This window comes from Pseudorca crassidens, chromosome 11, assembly GCF_039906515.1.
Source record: "Pseudorca crassidens isolate mPseCra1 chromosome 11, mPseCra1.hap1, whole genome shotgun sequence".
Taxonomy (NCBI): domain Eukaryota; kingdom Metazoa; phylum Chordata; class Mammalia; order Artiodactyla; family Delphinidae; genus Pseudorca; species Pseudorca crassidens.
Window position 1 is genome coordinate 11185407 of NC_090306.1, and position 22456 is coordinate 11207862.

General features: G+C 33.7%; 1 protein-coding gene across 4 annotated transcripts in view; it reads left to right on the top strand.

The window, feature by feature from the left end:
* ATF7IP (activating transcription factor 7 interacting protein) overlaps nucleotides 1-22456 on the top strand; it is a 127452-nt gene that overhangs the window by 16581 nt on the left and 88415 nt on the right. The window contains exon 1 of one of the 4 annotated variants that reach the window (XM_067695763.1): nucleotides 1253-1561. The exons of 1 other annotated variant lie outside the window; for it this stretch is intronic. In XM_067695763.1, the coding sequence (XP_067551864.1) occupies nucleotides 1545-1561 (17 nt within the window). In that variant the 5' untranslated portion in view covers nucleotides 1253-1544. Of the gene's footprint in view, nucleotides 1-1252; nucleotides 1562-21175; nucleotides 21224-22456 lie in introns of those variants that run through there. 2 more of the 4 variants (XM_067695760.1, XM_067695762.1) reach the window with 2 other exon arrangements.

A 22456-nucleotide genomic window follows, 5' to 3' on the forward strand; every position in this document is an offset into this window, starting at 1 on the left:
TACCTCTTGCTTTTAACAAATAGATTCGAGCCACCCTCAGAGAATCCATTATATTTTTGAAGAATTAATGTGGCTTAGATCAACTATAAACTTTTTTTTCCCTCATACAGTACTTAAAGCAGTTTACGTTATCTGGTTTACCTCAGGGAGAATAAATAAAGACTTTTTAAAAGCTGAGTATTTTTTTTAACTTTTATTATGGAAAAATTTCAAATATATACAGAAATAGAATGAAATAATGAGCTCCATGTGCCCATCACTCAGCTTGAACAATCATCAATTTATGGGGCCAGTCTCCTTTTTGCTGTACCCCTACCACCCCCTTACACCCTTAACGTGTTTTAATAAATACCTACATCTAGTGGTGGATAGAGACAAAACAGCACAAGGCAGCTAAATTTTAGGATGGTAAACCAAGTAAGACAAAAGGAAAAGATGGATTTCCTAGCTGATGTGAGCTATCAAGCAAACAGGTTCTTTCTGTGCTTTTGTCCTTCTCTTGATGGTTGGTTACTGTTAAAACAAATTTGTCTTCTTAATACACCCACTTTCAGACTGAATTTTATTCTTTTGTTCTTCCTATTTGTTTTTTCCCCCGGGGGTGTCTACATTCTTTATTTTATTTGCTTTTCACCCATGTCAGAATGTTGGGAGGTCTGAGCCACGGCATGAAATTTAATTTGCCCTGGGACCAACCACTCACCTGGAGATGTCTTTGTGACCATCTGGACTACAGAAGAGAAGAAATTGTTTTTTATCTTTATGGCAGATTACTCAAAATAAGCTTTGTTGCCACTGTAGCTCTAATGTCTCTAGTCTTCCCCAGCAGTTATTTAAAATTATTGTCAAGATTCAATAATTTGATTGCAAGCTTTAACCATTCGGCTAGATTTGAGCACTTTGGGGCTTAGATTCTGTGGGAAAAACCTTTAATTAGCCTTCTATAAATGGAAATTGATTATCAGGATTTAAACAACTTAACTTTCTAGAAATTATAAAAATTGGCACTCTTTTTATGTAAAAAGTACTATAAAAGAGTAAAAAAAAAAAAGGACCTTGAGCATAGTTTGACTTTTTTTTTTTTTTCTGGACTGAAATGGAGGCTTTCTTTCAAGCAAATTCCCTGATGTTTGCTGTGTGTGATTTGGCTCTATCTCTGTAACTGCTAATATGTGGCATGGACTTCAAGCTGTCTGGGATCAGGATGTGCCCAAACTCTGTATTGCAAGTCGGGATTCACAGGCATTATGTTACAAAACTGGCTTGCTGCCTTCTCTGTTTGCTGTGTTGTGAGTAGCTGCATTGTTTGTTGCAGTATATGCATTAGCTGTTGTCAGTGTTCAGTTTCCTGCAGGCTGACAAAGTGGGAGGGGCTTTGTTTGATACATAGCTGAGTTTCCACTGTGTGAGTTCTTGAGTGCACACTGGAGCCATCTTAATTACACTTTAGTGCAACTGAGACAGTGCAGCTGTCTCAAAATGGCTGCTAACCTAGTCTTTGTAGCTGCTTAGGCAGCTACTATGCCACTGAGGAGGTTTGTCACATGCATCAGGACCAGAGGTAAGAACCACATTACTCTTTATCTCTGAACATTTTAATTAAAAAACATTTGAATTTTACTAAGTTTATATAGGAAGGCGAACTAAGAGCTTGCTTGCTAAGAAGTTGAAATGTTTGCTGATAGAACATTGAAGCCTCTGTTATGGAAACAGTACATAGGATGGTGAGGTCAAAGGTTAAATTCCTGTAATTTCTCACCGTCTTATGTTCTGACATTGCCAGAACAATTGATCACCACAGTAGTGCTTTTCTGGCCCTGATTAACTTAATGTTCCTTTTATGTTGGATATTTTAGTTTGCTTGATATTTATTTGCAGAAATTAAAAACAATATATTATCTCAGTAGATTTTTTTAAAAAGAAGCCATAAGTAAGCCGTGTTTTGCATGAAGATTGTGATTTTTCTGTGTGTGTGTGTGTGTGTGTGTGTGTGTGTGTGTGTTTTGGAGGTATTGTTTGGTAGCTTTTTGGGAAGAATGTTAATTCTCTGGATGTAAATCACAGTTACAAAAATAAACAAATTTTTAACATTGTTAGATTTTTTTTTTTTTTTTTTTAACTGGGTTTCAGTTCTTTCTCATTATGCTGCCTCCTCCCAGCCATCCAATTTTTTCACATTTTTGATGGGGCTAACTTTTCATCCTAACTATTTTTTGCTTAAATTGGCATTCAGATTCAGATTTTGAATTTAGAAATAATTCACATCTTCTAGGTCTGGATACCCTTCTTCTTTGTATCTAATGTATGCTTATACAACAGGGCTGAAGTAAATCTCGGTTTTTTAGTTAAGTGATATGAACTGTTGATGTCCACCTTATCTTAGTTAAAATCTGTGATATATTTAAAAGTAATGACTCAATAATTTTGTAAATTTAGTTTCAAAATTTTCAAAAAGCTTTCTTAACATTGTTCTGAAGTATCAATAGAAAAGTTTATTGAGATATTGTAAGTCCATAGTGACCCAGAAAGTAGGAGAATGAAATTTTTATTCACGTATTATTTCAGATAGCAGAACAGTTAGTTATAATTAAAGCACTGATGTTTGGATCGCAGTACTTAATAAAATTTTTTCTAAATAGTATTGTGCATTCCTCTAGCTTTGTCAATAGAGTATTATGAATATATCCCTGACTAATATGACATAGAACAGTAAGTTTTGATCTTTCTGAATACAGAAACTTTTAAAAGACAGCAACTTTTTGCACCTTAAATTCTTATGAAGGACCCCAGAATATTAAAGGGATATATGTATGGTATTTTTTTATTGTGTAATTATTTTATAATGTAAAATTATAACATTTACTTATTAATTTTCTTAATAAAATGGGAACAATTAGGCTGTTACGATGAAAATAAAGGTTTGAAACCAGATCATGTATGACAATTATGATCTTATTATTAGTGTCAGGATCTAGGTCACTTAATTGTAGACATCCAGGCGCTAAGGGACTATGGAATTCAGTTTGAGAAGTATTCTAGAACATATATTCTTATGTTCTTTTTTGACTTACAAATTTTCATGAAGGTAGTATATAAGTTCTATATTTACATGATTTAACAGTTTAAAATTGCTGCCTTGCCCCAAAATTGTGTTTTTACTTGTTCTTATTTTAAAATTCTTTTAGCAACATTATTGTTTTTCCTAAGTTAATCAGTATTTATTTGTTCGGTGGCCTAAAATGTTTTTGGAATAATTAGCTCAGTTTTATCAACAGCTGTAGTATGCTTATTTTACTTCCATTAACTTATTACTTTGTGACATTGTTAGGACTATTTTATGTGATATAATGGATTCTCATAATCTGAACATTTCTTTATGTAAATGTATATAGGAGCTTGCTCCTGAAAGGGAAAAAGAATAACAAATCCAATATGCATGACAAATCCAATATATGTGAGAGGTTCTATCCATCGTGCATTTCACTTCAGTAAGGTTGTGCCCTAGAGTGAGTATGACATAGGAAAGTGAATGTGCTGTGACTCTAATCACTCTTATTTTTTTTGCCTCTCATAGTATGAACAGCTCACTGGATTTCAAAAATTGCATACCATGTAAACCAGCTACTTGGTTTGATATTCTTTATTGCTGGAGAGAAACTGGCCAGGTTGAAATTATTGATCAATTTATGTTAACCTTCAGAGTAGGACCTCAGGGAAATTTTAATGATCCATTCTTCTTGCCTTCTATTGTGGACTGTAATATTTACATCCACCCTCCCCTCCACAAGATGAATCCACTGATTATTACTTATACATGGGGAAACACCAACACTCTGTGTTTACTCAGGATGTTATTGCTAATTCTTTCAGTGCCATGTTGCATTTTTGCAACTATAAACATAAACTAGACCTCACTGGGATTATTACTTTTGGGGTTGGTGACAGTTTTCAAATTTTCTATGCTGAATTCCAGGTTAGCTATTATGCTGAATAATTGAGGGCATAATAAATCTGGGTGCTGGGTAATTGAGATGTTATGTTATTATTTTGTTACTTCTTGTCCTCCCCATTTGTTTACCCTTTTTCACAAGCCATTTCACTAGCATAAACCTTTAAGAGAGATGTTGAGGTAGTGAAAAGAACACTGACCAAGAGTTCAAATCAAAATTTGAATTCTGTTTTTGCTACCCTTTTCTTATATTGGCCATCCATTTTCTGACTCTCATTTCCTTATGTACAAAATGGAGGAAAAAAATCCTGTCTATTTGGCAAGGATATGTTGATGATTAGTTTATATAATGTTTCTGAATAGTACCAGGAAATACCCTTTTTCACAAGCCATTTCACCAGCATAAACCTTTAAGAGAAATGTTGAGGTAGTGAAAAGAACACTGACCAAGAGTTCAAATCAAAATTTGAATTCTGCTTTTACTACCCTTTTCTTATATTGGCCATTCCATTTTCTGACTCTCATTTCCTTATGTACAAAATGGAGGAAAAAAATCCTATCTATTTGGCAAGGATATGTTGATGATTACTTTATATAATGTTTCTGAATAGTACCAGGAAATACTCTACAAATATCTGGCATGCTAATTTTCCAGTAGTATTTGAATGCTCTTCAGTTTCTTTGCTTCTCAGATGTCATATACTTTATCAAATGTGATTGGATCAGGGAATGTGGTATGTTTAGAAAGAATGGGAAATTTCTCATAGAACTCATGCTCAGAAGCAAGAAGTAGCAAGAAGCAGAACTCAGGCTTAGAAGCAAGAAGTAATTACCAAGCATCCACTTGGTAATTGATATATTCATGTTTGCACTCCTGGGTTCTACTCTGTTAAATAAATTAGCCATCCTTTGCTGTATGTGGGTAGTGGCAGATGTGTTTATTAAGTAAAGCCAATATAGAATGTTGTCATTACAGAATCAGAGTAGGAGAAATGTTTCAGTTCTAGTCTGGCTGAGTAGTCCAAATATGCAGTGAGAAAATAACTTCTCTAAAGGGATGATGTGAATTCAGGGCCTAGAGTTTTATATGTTTCAGTACAAATGAAAGTCTTTACAGTATAGTTCTCTTTCGCTGGCCACAAACTGGCAGCCAGCAGACTTCTTTGGTCCTTTAACCACTGCCGTATTTCTCTAGTTAACATTTAAAGTGGTCAGATTTTACACAAAAATCTGCATGTCTCATCTTTTAGAAAATAGAATATTGGGCAGTGCTAGAAATGTATTTTTGCTTGAGAAAAATAACCTACAGTTGAGTAGCTACTGTCTCCTTCAGATAGGGCCTACTCCACACAGCTGGTCCTCTTCATTGATTCTGGGCCCCTGAGAGCTGTTCCTTTTCAATCCCTATTCTACTTACTTGACAGATTGTTGGCAACCTTTAATATCTAAAATACAGCTTCTCATCCAGAAGAAAGTAAACATAAGTAAAATCTAACCTACTTCACTTGGTAGGAGAGAGAGCGTATATAAAGTCAGCCTACTCTTTAGAGATACGGCACATTGCTAACGTTTTTCTTGTCCTGATTTTTATATTAGAGTACCATTGGTGGCTGATTGAAGGAGATCCAGTGACAACAGGAAAAACTGACAATTGGTTGAAAGTGAGGCGATTAAAAAAATACAAACTAGAAACATACAAGTTCCTTGAGGTCTTTTAATGTGGTAATAAATTCTCATTTCTTTACATGTTATCACTATTAAAGACATCACTATTTGTTGACTTGATGTTCATAGTGATGATATTGAATAAAAAAATGTTAAATTATATTCAAGATGTGCAGTTTCCTGAACAGGTAAATGAAATGAGCTTTATAAAAGATTTTTGCCTAAATTGATTGAGCTAAGAAATTTTAGCACTTAAAATGAGTAAGTTCCTAAAAGAAAGTGTTCTTAACTGCACTAGACTAGATAATTTCAGAGGCTGTTATTTTTGTTAAAATATCACTCCTGTTTACAAAACATTGACCATCTCAACTACGTGAAGACTACCTTCATGATCGGTGAAACGTTGGCGGTGTATAATAATGATCTGATTTAAATTTGAATTCCACATTTTCCAGAGTAAAAGCCAGCTTCTTAGCATTCATGTAATACCATGACATAGGTAACTCTAGGGAAGTGCTAAAAGAAATTTACTCATTTTTGGAAAATGGCTTTCAAATTAGAGAGAAAGCTTTAGCGAAAATTGAAAAACCGGTTAACTTGCATAGGAAACACTGATGGGCTCCCCTGTCTTCCACTTCTTACACTCCCGAAAGAGAAAGTGATTTGGGAGAAAGCTTAAAGTTTATTCAAAGAAGGGATTTTTAATAAATTGCTCAGGTTAGAACTTTCACTAAGTGTTCTCATTAGTAATTTGTAACAGTCTGTTATTGGACATTAATGTGTGAATATGGAGATGATAAAAATAGTGCTTATTGACTCAACGAATCTTTGAGTTTAATGAAGGAGGGAGTTTTCTTTGAGTTTAATGAAGGGGGGAGTTTAACACCAGAGAAAAGAGTTGCTTCTGCATCTTCCTGAGGGCTTCTACCTTCCCTGCTGAAGTAAACCAGGCACTGCTGCCCAGTGGAGTCATCTGACTGGCGTTTCTTTTGCTGACATACAAGTATCATCGCATGCAAAGTGGAAAGTATTAGTATAGAAGTGATAGTTCTGGTGCTGCTAGTGAGTAGTTGTATAGTTTGGATAAATTATTTAAGCTCTTAATGCCATTCTGTGACCATTAAACAAGGGAGGTGGTTAGACTACAGGGAAGAACACGAACTTTGGAGTCAAGGTGAATTCATGTTCTTCCACTCACTAGTTAGAAGTTTATATGAAAAGCGTATAATAGTGCTCAAAGTATAATGGCTATTTACAGTAAGTGCTCAATAGGTCTTATGCATTATTTTTTATGGGATGAGGCTAGTTGCTTATTTTCAGAACTTTAGCTTTCTTATCTTTAAAATGGGAATAAAGTACCATACAGAGTTGATACTGGGATTTAAATGGGCATAACAAAGTACCTAGTGTATGTGTGATACAAATTAAGTGTGAGTAAGATTGGTTATTCTTCCTCACAAGGTTTCCTCCAGCACAGATTTTTTTTTCTCTGTTTTTTTTTCAATCATTATGAAATTTCAATCATTAGGAAATCTGGGGTACTGGATACTTTAGAAAAGGATCTTTAGGGAGAGGGGATTGTTAGGGACCTGGCTGATAATACAGTAAAAATGCCCGAGAGCAAGGTGTTTAAATCTCAAATTGAAGACTTTAAAGAACCTAAAGGGGACAAAACAAGCATTCTTATTTGTGCTAGGGCAGCATGATAGAGTGAGAACAAAAATGGACTGTGAATTGATCAGTTGATTCAACAGATTTAACAAATATTTATTATGCCCCTGTTATTTGCCAGACACTGTTTTGATTGCAGGCACACAATATCCCTTGCCCTCAAGGAGTTTACATTGGGGCAGGGAAAAAAGGACGAGAGAAATAAATATGAGATGCTTAACATGCTGAGAGATTGAGAATGCCGGGGGTAGGATGGGATAAGTAGTGCCTAGGTGAGCCCTACTCAGAATGTGTTCTGTGGATCAGTTCAAGGTCAGTTCTCATCAGTTCATCTGTTCCTGGTTCTCCAGTAGATAACTGAAATTAAGAGTGTCTAGAAAAAAAAAAAGTGTCTAGAAATTTCACATCAGTCTAATAAAATAATTTTATATCAGATCAAATAAGAAAAAGGCTTAATTTATATGCCTTTTTTCCCCCAAATAATTCATTTTCATTGTATTTTACAAGAATATTAGTATGTAATGGATTGGAAATAAAACATTGGGTCTTTACCATTGTTAGTTTGAGAAACGCTCAGCTAGATTGGTAACTTCCATTGTTGGCACTTAAGCAGGCTGTAGAGAATTTGAGCTTCTTATGATTAATTCATTGTGAGGGGATTGTTTAACTTATTTGACTTTCAAAAACAGTATCTAAATACTTGTTATTAACATTATATTTTCTGATGGACTAAAGGATTTTAGGTCCTTTGATTTTAAAGTACTTTTATTCAAATAGTTGGGTGTATAAAGTAGAAAGAGAGGAGGAAGCAAAATTAAAAATGGAAGGAATACAATACTTAGATGATTTCCAGCTCTGAGATTTTATGATCAATTGTTGTTTTGGTATAAGACCTTTCCTCCCACAAAGTGTTGCTTATACAGGGTCTACTATGTGAAGTTACACCGTCTTATTATGCATTTGTCCCTGTACCTTCATCTGCCGCTGGTGGGGGCACAGATCCTAAGAAGAGAGTATAGTTGTTTGAGGAAATCTACTACTGCTTATCAAAGATAATGTGGGTAACATTTAAGATTATCCACATATTAGAAGTCCACCAATTCCTGTTGGTATGTAACTTTATCATTCCCCTATCTAGGGCCTTATTATCCTTATTGTGTAATAGGGATAATTTAAGACCTATGATTTAAGACAGCTGAAAATAAGATTAAAAAATAAGGAACATATTTTGGATAACCCCTAGTTAGCGTATTAAATACTTTTCATTTTATTACCATTTTAGATGTGGCACTAAACTAGTTTCGCATTTATTATTTGAAAATGAAATTTAATATATTTAAACTCAATAAAGTAGTGGAAAAATAGAAGTGGAGGTATAGAACTATTTATTAGTAGGTCATAAAGTAAGTATAAAAAAATTTTAAACAGAGGACTTTCATAGATAATGATTCAACTCTTGCCCAGTCAGATCTGGCCAATTAAAACAATACACAAATGATTTAGGTTCAAAAAAGAATATGCCACACAAAATATGTTCTTGTGTAGATATTTGTAATATAACATGCCTGAGTTTTGATATTCAGTGCATGCTTTAGTAGTATTAACTAGTGGTAAATATGTTGAATTATTTAAACATCACAGCAGTGATACCTGAAGATGTATTGTCCTGTTATATTTGGTGAAACATAAAGCAATTTGGTTCTAAGAACACATCTATTTAATGATCATTTACTATTTTAGTGATTAGTTAAATTTGAAAGGCAGCTGTAGAGTAGAATGAGGACAGCTTTTAGCTAATATGAATTATAGTTTATATTTTTAATGATTGTTAAAAATAGCGGTCATTGGATTTATGTAATTATATTGGCCCATGCCACAAATAAACTAAGGCTTTTGAATATCTCTGGGGGTTAAAAATATTTTTGGTGGGGTGGAGGTGGGATTTTAGTTATATAAGAGCTACAAGTTGATTTTTTCTTATTACCTGGATTTTAATCATATTAATAAATAGATAACTAGATATATTCTAGAACCAGTCAGTGCCTGTTGGGGAACGAATGGGGGAGGGTTCACTCAGCAGTATTCTTCTTTAGTTTGGTCATGAAATGAGGACTGCTTTATGTAAATTGTTCTTTCTGGCGCCAGCTAGCTGTAACTGCAGTCTGGCTGTACTAGGGCAGCAAATAATATGTGTCATGGATTTTCTGTTTGGAATGTATAAGAATGCAGCCTTTTGGACTGAAAGAGCAGAGTTGATGCATTAGAATAGGAATACTGAGACCTGAACAATTGCCAGTGAATATGTGGAATAGTAAGAAGCTATAAGCCTTTTAAGTTTCTATTCTGCTTTTACAGATTCATGCCTATTGATACTATTGGGTAATATGTGGGAGGTACCTAACTGCACACAGTTGCTGCAGACCTAATAGTTGGCAGCATAGAAAGCCATACAAAAGAATTCTGATTCTAGGCATCTTCACTTGCAACAGTCCTTTGGAAGATGTATGTTGAGTGTTCTGTGAGCTTCATTGACACGCTGTCTGATGTCTTCTGGCTTTTGTGGCTGATGGGATGTTTGCTGCACAAACTACATAACAGATGTGAACCACTGTTTGAAAGGAATTTTAATATGTAGCCAATCTACTGTATTCCTATTATTATTATTATTTTTAATGAATATGTACCAAAAGAGGAATTCAGGCTCAAAAAGGCTGATCTAGAAATCTGCATTAGCTTTTAATGCTTATACAGATGAACTGAGTAGCAGTGGTTAACAGAAGAGGAAATCTTTTTCACAGTATCAAGCTGCCCACAGGTAAGAGATTCAGGTCCTTTTTCTGTGATAACCCTTCTGCTCCCCTCCCTCCTCAGGCCTTACATCTGTCTCTCACCTTTGGGAAGTTTTTCTTTGTTAGTTTTAGTAATACCAGGATTACTAGATTGTTTAATGTTAATTTTCAGGAGATTCTGAATGTCATATTTGGATTTGATTTTTAAAAAAATATTATTTTCACCTTCTCTAATTTTCCTCGGGTTCGAATTGAAATTAACAGTGGGTGTCATATGTGAACATTACTCATGCATACAATATATTCACATTACATAGAAATCAGTTTTAAGTCTCTCATCATTATAGTCCTATTACTGTGTTCTCCGTTGTAGTGACACCAACTGGTACATATGGAGCGATGACATTTTGTAACCTTACTAAACTATAAAGTTTTAGTTTAAATGTACCCCTTTGACTTCATCAAAATCAGAATGCTTATGTTTTTACAAGGGGCTCATTGGCATACATTAGATAATGTGTATTTATATATATATATATATATATATATAACATGGTCAAGTTTTCTCTACCACCCTCATCGTTTCCATTTCCACATATTTAAATGTATCACCATTTTACAAAGTGAATTTAAGAATTTAAAACTAACATGAGTGTATTAATTAGAAATTCCATTGAATCTAATATTTTATTTCTTAAGGTAGGTGAAAGGTACATAGGCATTTGTTATATTATTCTTTTTTTGTATGTCTGAAAAATTGCATACAAAAAAATCTCATTGAAATAAAAAACTATATAAAATAAAGAATATATAATTGTTACTGTAAAGATATGAAGATTTATATTTATAAAGAAATGCATACTGATATCAGTATGGCCAATGATAAAATATATTACTGATTGATCTAATAATAATTTTAGGGGGATGAGAGTGGGGAGGTGAGGAAGTTGGATGAAATGAAGGATGGTAGTTTAGAGGCTACCACTCTAGTGGTAGTTTAGAGAGGCTAGTTTAGAGAAGTGGAGGAAATGAATTAGATTAGGCAGTTCTCTGCCTTTGCCTTCTGGGAGTTAAATAGCAGGTTCTTTCTGCAAACTGAAAGTGTTAGTTTTAGGTGGGACTTCAGTTCTCTAGATTCTGAAAGGTAGCTCATCATTTGTTACTACTGTGTAGTTGAGTACTTAAAAAAAAACTAGAGGCCAGCTGTGATAGAAGGCACACTCATGTTTCAGGGGCATGAACTATTTCCTGTCGCCCTTTGACAATATTGCTTGGGATTTTTAAAATGATTGTTTTAATGTATGTTCTGTTGAAGTATAAAAATGTATGTTTGTGGGTGTATTTCCTCTAAGTAAACAAATTCACTAGGATTGGAGAAATGCTGATAGTAGAAATATATCAATTTCGATTAATGTGCTTGAGGTTGGATGGAAGAATGAGGTTGGATGTGTTCTCCTGGTGTGGAGAGCATGGTTGGGAAATATTTTCAGACTTTTCTTGAGCCATTGTTTAGGAGAATATTGGGCTGGGAAGATGGTGGAAATAGACTGACTGGTTTATATATATAGGTAAAGAGGCAAGGAGTTGTTAGACCAAAAAACAGAGGAATTTATTGATTGGTATTAGAGTTGGGGGTCATGGAAGAGAAAGATGATGGAAAGTAAGACAGAGGAGTATTCTGTCTATAGAGAAATAAACCTAAAAGGAAGCAGGTAAGACAAAAAAATAAAGGCCATGAGCATAAAGATGTGTAATCTTTGAGACTGCTGAGGTTGAGTGTGCGTGATCCAAAAATCTGGGGGATAAAATTTGCATTTTTAGTTTTTGTGTTCCTCTTAGGCAACAAAATTTATTTAGCAAGCAGTGTAGACTTATGAAATCTTCAGAGTGAAATGGGCCTAAGTGATCTAGTAGTTCTAACATCACACTTTGCATGGGAGTCTACTGTTTGGTATTTCTGACAGGTAATTATCTAGTTTCTGCGTCAACCTTTCTAATGACAGAAGAGAGAGGCTCTAATTTCTTAAGGCAGTTCCTTCTTTTGTTGGATATCTGAAAAAAAATTAACATTTGCAGATTTTGAGACAAAATTGGCCTTTCATTGTTTTGTTCCTGCCCTCTACCTTATGTCTGTCTCTTTCTCTGTGTATCTATCTTTTTTACATGACAGATCTGCACTATTTAAAGAAAGCCATTAAAATTCCCTTGTGTTTTCTAGGCTAAATATCCTCTGTTTTCCAACGTTTCCTCATACACTACATTGTTCTAGGTCCTTCTTTAGCCTGGTCATCCTGCTGTTCTTAAAAGTCTCTCTTTATCTGTGATGCTCATAAGTAAATGTATTACTAAAAAATATCCCTTTCCTCTGACTGTGTACTTCTGTTCTGCAGTTTAACTTTGCATTGACATTTTTGGCAGCCTCCTCCCACTGTTGGATTTTACTGAGTTTGCGGTAAGTTAAAATCCCTCAGTCTTTTTCATGTATTCCATTGATAACATTTAATATACTTAAATATTTGAACCAAGAGTATTACCTTATATTTGTAGTTATATTTTCTTCATGATTTCTAGTATTGTTTATTATGCTTTCTTTAGATTATCCTTGCTATATTTTCCCCCTTTTAGTAGTCTTTTCAAAGAACTGGCCTTTTGGTTTCATTGATTGCTTGCTGTTTTATTGAGTTTCCCATGATAATTTTCCATTTTTATTGTAATTACTTGTTTTGGGTTTATAACTTTTACTAGCATTTTTGAGTTTGTGCTTTTTTATTAATACGTGCATTTAAGGTTTTCTCCAGAGTATCATTTTAGTTGAATTCCCTGGGTTGTATTTTGTTAATACTTTGTCGTTTTTATTATTTTTACCACTGATTTCCTCCTTAATCCAAAGTTGTTTTGTTTTTCTTTTTAATTTATAAGGAGATAACTTTCCCTCTCATTTCATTTTTGTTTATCTAAATGTATTATGTTATGGCCCGAGAATGTGGCCTTGTGGGAATTTTTTTGGGGGGGGTGGTCTTGGAATTTATGATTTCCTTGTCACCACATGCACAGTCAATATTAATGTATGTTGGTTTTGTTCATAAAAAATTCATATTCTGGGTTTTTTGATATACAATTCTATTTATTTTTCTGTTTTTCTAGCATGTTAATTGAGAAATGCATTTTTTAATATTACTTTTGTTTTTATCTGTAGAGTTTAGAAAAAGGTGTGTCTTTGTGGATTTATTAGTCTTTTCCTGAATTTTTAAAAACGTGTTTTTTCTTTATGTTATTCGAAGCGATATTATTTAGATATATCAAAGATAATGTTTCTAGTGGATTGTACCATTTATTAATTAGAAATATCTTTTTTGTCCCATTACTTGATCTTCAATTTGAACTTTTTTTTTTAATATGTTACATATAGGCTTTGTATGTATACTTAACTTTTTTTTTTGTATTTTTGGTTAGCATTTGCCTCATGTATCATTTTTCACCTCTTAGTTCTCAACGTTTTATGCTCTTTTAAGGTATGTCTCTTTTTTATAGCACATATTTGATGATATTTATATTTTACCCAGCTTGAAACCTAAGTTATTTTTAGATGATAGTTTTTTTTATTTTTGTGCCATATTCCACAATCTCTAAGTCCATCAACTCCCATTTTGTAATTATCTTGGATTTTGATTCCAGAATATTTGTTTTAAAGATGGTGGGTCCTCAGTTATTTCAGTCTGCCCATGAGTTTTACTTGTTTTATGGAGCATTGCTGTTTCCCTTATCTGAGTTTCTTCCTAGGGCCTTTTGCTGTCTTGAGTCTGTAGTATATCTTTATATAATTATGTTAGCAATAATCTGTTTCCTCAGACTTTGCTCAGAAGTAATACCTTTAGTTTTTCTATCCTTGTTGATTTTCTGGCAATAGGATTCTAGGCTAAAAATAACTTTCCCCCTGAACTTTGGATATTGTTGTTTCTTTTAGCATTCAGTATTGCTGATGACAAGTCTGATGTCAGTTTAATTCTTACTCCTTTGTAGTTAAAAATGATTTTTTAAAAAATTCTAAGATATTAGTATTTATTCATATTGTTTTTCTGAAATCTTAACACAGTATGTCTAAGTGTTAAAAACTTTTTTTTTCTTATTTTAATTTAGTCTGTTTTGGTAATTAGTAGGCCTTTTCTATGGAAAACTTTTTTTTGGGAGGGGGGATCTGTGAATTTTTTTCTTCTCTCCTTTTTTTCTCAGTTCTTTTTTTCTATAAATCCTCTTTGGTGAAAGTTGTTGCTTCTGGGTGTATCCCCTATGCCTCCTTTCTTTCTGTTTTTCCTTTGTATAATCCTTACCCACCCCCCCGACCCTGAATTTTTAATTGATTACACTCATTTTTGTGTTTGAGTTTTCCTATTTTATGTTGAGTAGATGCTGACCCAAGTGATTGTGAAGGAGGTGGTACTTGCTGCTCATGGCATATGCTGGGAATTTGTGTTTTGAATGGTAGCCTTCCTTCCCTGTCTCTTCTGGGTTTGTGTGGGTCACTACCCTTTCCACATTCATAAATGTCACTGCTGCCCTGATTTAGCATTAGCATTAAAGAGATTGGGGGAAGTGGAATGAGCTTAACTGTTAAGATAAAAATCACATGAATGTGTTTTCATTTTAAAATTGAAACTGATATAGCAAGTCTAAGTGAAAGTCTATATATTCGACTGTCTTCTCCCTAAGTGAACTGCTGTAACTAGTTTGGCATTTATCCTTCCAGACTTTGAAATATCACTTGAGATATTTCAGAGATTATATATTGAGATATATAAATGTTTAGAAATATATTATTTTGCATTTTAAAACATAATTGCATAAAAACTGGAAACACTTATTGACTACTTATATGTCTGAGAACTTTCTACTTACATTCTCATTTAATCCCCATAACATTTTTATGAGGACAGGCATTATAATAGTCTCAATTTTGTAGATGAGGATACTGAGGCAAGGAGAGAATAAGTATCTTGGACAGGTAACTTAACAAGGAAGTGATCATACCATATACAAAGAGGTATGTCTGGCTTCAGTGTTTGTACTGTTAAGTACTGTGAATTCTGTAGCTGCTTGTACACTTAATATTCATGCCTTTAAAAGAGATCTACCACATTCTTTACTTTTCTTAGCGTTCTTTATTCTTTTTTTTTTTTTTTTTTTGCGGTATGTGGGCCTCTCACTGTTGTGGCCTCTCCCGCTGCGGAGCACAGGCTCCGGATGCGCAGGCCCAGCGCATGGCTCACGGGCCCAGCCATTCCGCGGCATGTGGACCTTCCTGGACCAGGGCATGAATCCGTGTCCCCTGCATCGGCAAGTGGACTCTCAACCACTGCGCCACCAGGGAAGCCCAGTGTTCTTTATTCTTTACTGTGGATGCTGAAGTTTTTTTCTTTTTTTTAACTATTAGTGATGGCTTTTAAATTTGATCGTTTGCTAGTACAGTGCAGCAGTAGGTATCCTGATACATTACCTTTTTAAAACATATTATTAGTGTATTTAAGATACATCTCAAAGTGTCTTTGGTGTGTCAAAGTGATGCACAGTTCCTGCTTATTTGCCTCTGAAAATAGTTATGACAGTGAAGTCTTCTACCAGCAGTGTATGGTGCTACTCATTGCTGTACATTATTGCTAACAATAAGTAGTTGCCAATCTGATGTAAAAAAAAAAAAAATGTATTTTCTCTTTGTTTTGTCTTTCCCTGATTATTTTGAAGTTGAACATTTTTTCTAACTTATTTTAATGAGTTACTTGTTTGATTCTTTTTTTACTTTTCTTTTGAATTTTTTGTCTTTTTTATTCACTAATAGATGTTCTTTTTTATTCTGGGAACTAATTCCATACCACTACGCTTTTTTTTTTTTTTTTTTTAAACTGGGAGCGGCTCCTCTGTCACTGCGGCTGTGCAGTAGACCCGCCTCCCAACCCCGGGCCGCGAGCCCCGGCTATTTGGTGGCGCAGCCTGGAGCTGGCCACCTGCAGCCCACCAGCACGTGCGAGGCACCCTGAGTGCAGTGCCCGGTGTGCACGGAAGATCTGAAGATCTGAAGATCAGCAGATCAGCACTCACAGAAGACAGGGCGAGCAGAGAGGGAAGGAAGGTCCAGCTGGGAAGGGCTGGAGTGCAACCCCACTATGTTTTTTATCTTTCACGTATTTCTCAAAACGTGTGGTTACTTGTAGTACTTTTCTGTGCCTTTGATATTTTTCTACATTGAGTCATATACCCAACATAGTTTTAATATTTCACATATTTTCATAGCTTCATGAATCTTTTTCTTATATGTTAATGTTTTTAGATACCTTTTTTTCTTGCTGTTCTGAATTAAATGTTTTCTTCTTTATATCTTTTTTGTTTGAGCTCTTACTGCTTTGGTCAGGATTTCTAGAACAATAAATGTGTGAATATAGTATTACACTTTTGTTTTTGCCTTTAGTGGAAATGCCTATGGTGTTTTACTACTAAATGTGAAGTTTCCTGTTGGTTTGAAGTAGCCACTATCAGCTAAAGGAGCAGTCTTTATGTTCTTAATTTTCATTTTTATCAGTAAATGAGTCTTGAAACATATTCAGTGCCTTTTTAGGTTCTGTTGAAAAATGACAGTTAATTTTTAGGTTGTTAATACATTTCTGAATATGCTTAAGTTTTTAATTATTAGAGGTGTTTAAAATGGAAAAACAGTGCAGTTTGGGGTAGAAAATTTCTCATTTAGTATTTAACCAGGCCTACAGGGATAGAGTACTTTGATGAGAATGTATAGTTTTTTGTCTCTGGGCCTTCAAGATCTAGCGTAGGAAGTCTCAGTCATTTTCCTACAGACTGGGGCTACTCTTTGCACAGTATGTTATTGAGTCAGTTGTTATGCCATTAACAGTGAGGTGGCTAATCACATTTCTTCTGTTCTCCAGTAGAATAGCTTCAGACTCTTTATTCCAACATTTAAAAGATGATAAAAAATTTCCTAGAGAAATATAACAAATATTTGAAAATACCAAAATAAGGTCTTTGATTCTGAATTTGTGAACCCTTGAAAAGAGCTTGGTGGTATATTGCATTTATCATTGTATTTCTTTGGGCTTTTTTTTTATCCCCCACCTCCTTTTTTTTTTCCCTTTCTTTCCTTTCTTCTTTTTTAAATTCTGGAGGCTCTAGGCTCAGTTAAATATTTTAATGTGGCAGACAGCCAGATTTCCAGTAGCCCTGAACTCAGCATGTTGCTGTTTCTAAGCAACTACTTGTGAAGTCTTGTGGATGTAACTAACTGAATTATAAATAGGGTTATGAGCAGAAGTGCAATTGAAATTGAGATTGGTAAGAAAGGCATACTCTTTTTTTCCCTCCCATTTAAATTTGAGTTATTCTTTATGCAGAGTCAGTTTTTAGAAATCTGGCTCATAAAACTTGGGTGTACTAACCCTATCAGGAAGACAGTAAGGGCTTTGTAGAGGTTTTTTTGTAATCACACATCTGAAAGCCTTTTTTTGATTATTAGGATTGAATAGTCTACACTGGACAGATGGCAGTTAGTGGAAAATAGAGTACTTCTCCTAAGTTTCATGGTCATTCATGTGGAAAGATGACCACACATAGTATTACTGCCTATATTTTTTTCCCACATTTATGTTAAAATCTACATGTTGTAACACTTAAATTTTGGCTATATTTTTATACTTTTAATCACATTGTTTCTTTAGTGTCTTAAAAATTGTCCTTTAATAGTGACCATATAGACATTTGATAAATGCATGAATACACCAAGCTATCTTCGCCATTTCTCAGTAGAGCAGTGGACTTTAGAGTGGAATTTATTAAAATTTTATTTAAGAATCAAAATATAAGTATTCTCTCAGGTCTTCTAATTTGTTTTCCATTTATTCCAGATGGAAAACTTTAGACCTAAAGATTTTAAATGATTTGCCTAACCCAAATCTCTCCAATCTGCGTTTTTTCTGCGTTATTCTCTTACTGATACAGATCTAACAGCTTTTTTTTTTTGCATTCATGTTTCATCAGTTTATACGAAGTTTAATTGTATTCTGTAATTTAAATTAGAAACATACAACTGAATTCGGTAACAAGCACAACTAATATGAACAGATTTAGATGAGAGTAGAAGAACATGAGATCTCAGTATGCTTGTGGTTATCAATTGTATGTTCATAGAATGTGTGGAAAACATCAGCTCATTTGGTCTGATGGTTAAGAGGAGAGAGACTAAGAGAGTTTCCAAAGTATAGTGTTTTTTGGTCAGATCTGCAGATTTTTTTAGGTTCTGAAAGAGGAAACAAAGTGATAATCCTTGGTTTTGGGTAAAGGAACTCTGCATTTTCTTAAAATACATCACAAACTTTTGATAGTAGCTTCTGATAGCCCAACCTGTATTAACTCAGCTTTTTAGGAACATTTGCCTGAAACAGATAGATTATATTCTCACGTATTGTTTGCCAGAAAGATTTCAGACTAGGAACATAATTTTTCTTTTTTTGCTCCCTGTGGGGGGTGGGGGTGGGTGCTGGTCCATTCTGAGTTGTATGCCCAGGAGAGATCTTGTTATCAAAAGCATAACTTTTTTTTCCTGAAATTCTAACTGAAGAAAGATACAGGTTTGCAGATAAGATCAGCTCAAAAAGTTGTGGTAAATAGAATTTTAGTTAGAGCTGCAAAGGGATAATATACTAGCAATATTGCTTTGCTACAGAAGAGAAAAATTATAGGTACAAAGAAGAATTTGAGTTTCCTCTGGGATATGAAAGAAGATTAGGTTTCTTCTTTTAGTTTAGTTATATTTGTTATTAAAGTTAGACTTCTGTACCCATAGGCTAGGGCCACAAGAACATCTGGTTCTCAGCTGACATTTTAAATTCCTGTGGGTTGTTGGAGGGGAGGGTCTACAGATGGGGCAGAGAATGGAGAGATGGAGGGTGATGTTTCTGGAACACATCTAAACTTGTCCAGGGCATTTTAGTTGCTGTACTAATTTTTAACACTAAGGTGCCATTGATTATTCAATCCCTCCCAAAATTCCTATTGGTGTGTGATAAAATGTTTACTTTGAATAATATTCTGCAAACCTCATGCTTTTTCTGTTCTCTTGAAATGAAACTGGCTAGTGTAAGTAAAAATAAAAAGTATTATAACTGCTTTAAATAATACCTAAGAAAATATGAAGTGCTGAGATGTATATCTAAAGGGATATTTGACTTACATATCTGGAATTATAAAATACTTTTTCCCACTTGTTGTGCCTTGTTATCAAATTTTGACCCATTTGTTATATTCTCCCCCACTAATTGTAACTCATAGGTTAATTCATACTGCTTTCCTTTGTGATGAAGATCATAGTTTATTTGTTCAGATAAGTAAACAAGATCTATGTACATATAATATTTAAGTTATCTTAAAGATGTGAATACAGTTGTAGTTAGATCTGTGTATCCAAGTCACGTGAATACAACGTTAAGAAAAGTGAAGACAATAAGCTGTTACTTTTCATTCAGACGAATGTTTAAAATAATAGTATTTATGTTTTTAAAAAGGCATGGTTAAACTTAATTTTAAAATCTACCTATCTTTAAATGTCTAGATTAAAAGGATATACTGCTCAATAGATTGCTCATTTGATGTTTCTTCATCCTTCACAGGAGCTCTTTTTGTTACTTAAAACTGTTCTGCGTTCTTATATGTTTTAGAGACATTGTTTCTAAGCTTTATTAAAATAAGTCCTTTACATGTAATTTTCATAATGAACTTTTTAAGACTTTCCTAGTATCAAATATATGAATTCATTTTTTGACCAAAGAAAACATTTTAAAGTTAATTTACTACATCACTAAAACATACTGATGGAGGGTTTGATGTAAGAAATGTATAGAACATGAAATTTGATAAATAGCATTTGTTTTAATATGGTTTGATTGTCTAACCAGCCTTTCATTTCAGCAGCTATAATTTAAATTTTTGAAATTAAAAAGTTCTTTTTCCTTTTCTCTTTACTTTCTTTTTGTTTATTTATTTTTAAATTTGGTCATTCCTCAGTAGCCCATAATCTTCATAGTTATTACATTAGACTGCACATTGTTTGCCATCTTTAGGAATTAAAATTTCTCCAAAGTAAATTTGTTATGTACAAGGAAACATGCATACTAAGCATACTTAGGTTGGAAAGTTAGAATGATGAAAAACATTCTTTTATTTGGGTGACAGAATAAGAAAAGTCAAGTGTTGTCAACTTTAATATTATCCCACATTAGACAAAATTGAAAAACCAAAGATAGCAGTATTTTACAGATTATATATTTACATGTTTAACTTTTACTTGACATATACAATAAGATGGTTTGTTTTCCTCACTGACAGGAATTGTTTTAGTTTGATTGAGGAAACAATTATTGAATGTCTACCATATGGAAGACACTACTGTATGTTGGAACAAGTTTGTGTCAAAAATAAATAAGGCATAATCCCCACCCTATTTAGAGATCTGCTTTGATAAATTATTTAATCTTTGTATTTTTAATACACAGTAAATAGTCTTTTACCCTTAAGTAAGATTCTCAAATGATTGCAGGGGAAAAGTGATAGGAAAAAATGCAGTGGTGTTCAGATTTGAGAGATTTTTAGAGGTTTAGAGATGTAAGAACTATGATTAAAGTGCTTAATTTTTCTCCTGACAAAAGAATGCTTAAATATATATGTACATGCACACACATATGTATATAAGTAAAATAATATGGATAATGGCATGTAACTTGAAAGTGGCCCATTAATTTAGCTTAGCATTCATTTTTCTTTAACTGCCACTTAGTAAGAGAAAGTTGCAAGTTTAATATTCTAGATGATGAAATGCAAGGTGCATCTTTTTTCCCCAAGAAAGTAAAGGTTTTTTGCTGGTGGTTTTGCTCTTATAGTCACATCTATTCTGGGATTCATACTAGCATATTGTTTCTATTTTTAGGCTGTTGCCGGGCAGATTAAAAATTTCTCCCCTTATGATTGCCCAATTTCTAGCTTTCTGATTGGTTACATGAACCTGCTTTCTTTAGCCAACCACAGTGACTATGCAAATTGTATTTCAGTTTCTGTTGCAGTGAGAGAACTGATAAGATGGCTGCAGGGGTTTTCCTTTGGGGTATGTTTATTATTTTAGAGGATTTTCATCATTATGTAGTAATAAGCAAAAGTAGATTTCTTTCAAAACGGTATTTTAGTTTTTGAAATGTAAAATCAACTATCTAAACAAGATTTATGAGCCTTGAAAACTGTCTCTCATGTCAGATTAGATTAATTTTAATGGTGCTATGTATTGCACCCTGTCAGAGGCAGCATTTTGTGTAAGTAGGCATATGTTACTTTTTGTTAGTAAATAAGCATTCTGACTCCTCAAAGGAAGGTTGACCTTTGTATGTAAACCTGCTGTATTTGAACATGCCAGCATGTTAGTTTGCAATTCTGTCAGAAGTATTCTAGATTACTACCTTTGCTTTATAAAGAATAATTTAGTTTTTTCGCTTAAGAATTATTTTTGATTTTAGTTGTATGTATATAGCCTATTATTCTTTTAGTCAGTATTTACTAAGTGTATACTATATGCCAGACACTGTGTAGCTCATAAATATTATTCCAGGTTACTTACTTTATTTTTTGTTCTTTCGTTAAATGACCTCTGAAGTACGTCATAATGATACCAGCATATTTTAAGATGTTTTCTGACAACGAAGCTTGGTCACTTAAAATGTATTAATCTTATACTAAATACATGATGAGATGTGCCAAAGTGTTTCATTAAACATAGGTATTTCAGTCAATTTATACTAATTATTTCTTTTTTTAAAAAAACTGAAGTATAGTTGACTTACAATTTTATATATTTCAGGTATAAAACATTCGATATTATATGTTGCACACCAAAGTTATTACAATATTATTGACTGTATTCTCTGTGTTGTGACATTACTTCCCTGTGACTTACTTATTTTATAACTTGTAGTTTGTACCTCTTGATCCCTTTCACCTGTTTTACCCATCCCCCCATTACCTCCCCTAATAATTATTTCTAGAAAGATACATGTAAAGTACTGGTAAATACAGTGGCAAGACACTTCATATTGAATAAAGACAGTATTGATAAAATGTGACAAAGCTTTATGTAACTCCAGAAAGTTCAGTAAGTATACCTCATTTATAAATATTATCATTAATTACGTGTAAGGCCTTTTGATTCTAGTGCCAGTTTATAATAAAAGGGAATGCTCCTGCTTCACTTAAGACTTCCTAGTCCTTTTGGTAAAGATGGTTAATTGCATTTTCCGTGTGTGGAAGACTTTATTCGTATATGTACCTGGAGTGTTCATTTGCACCATGC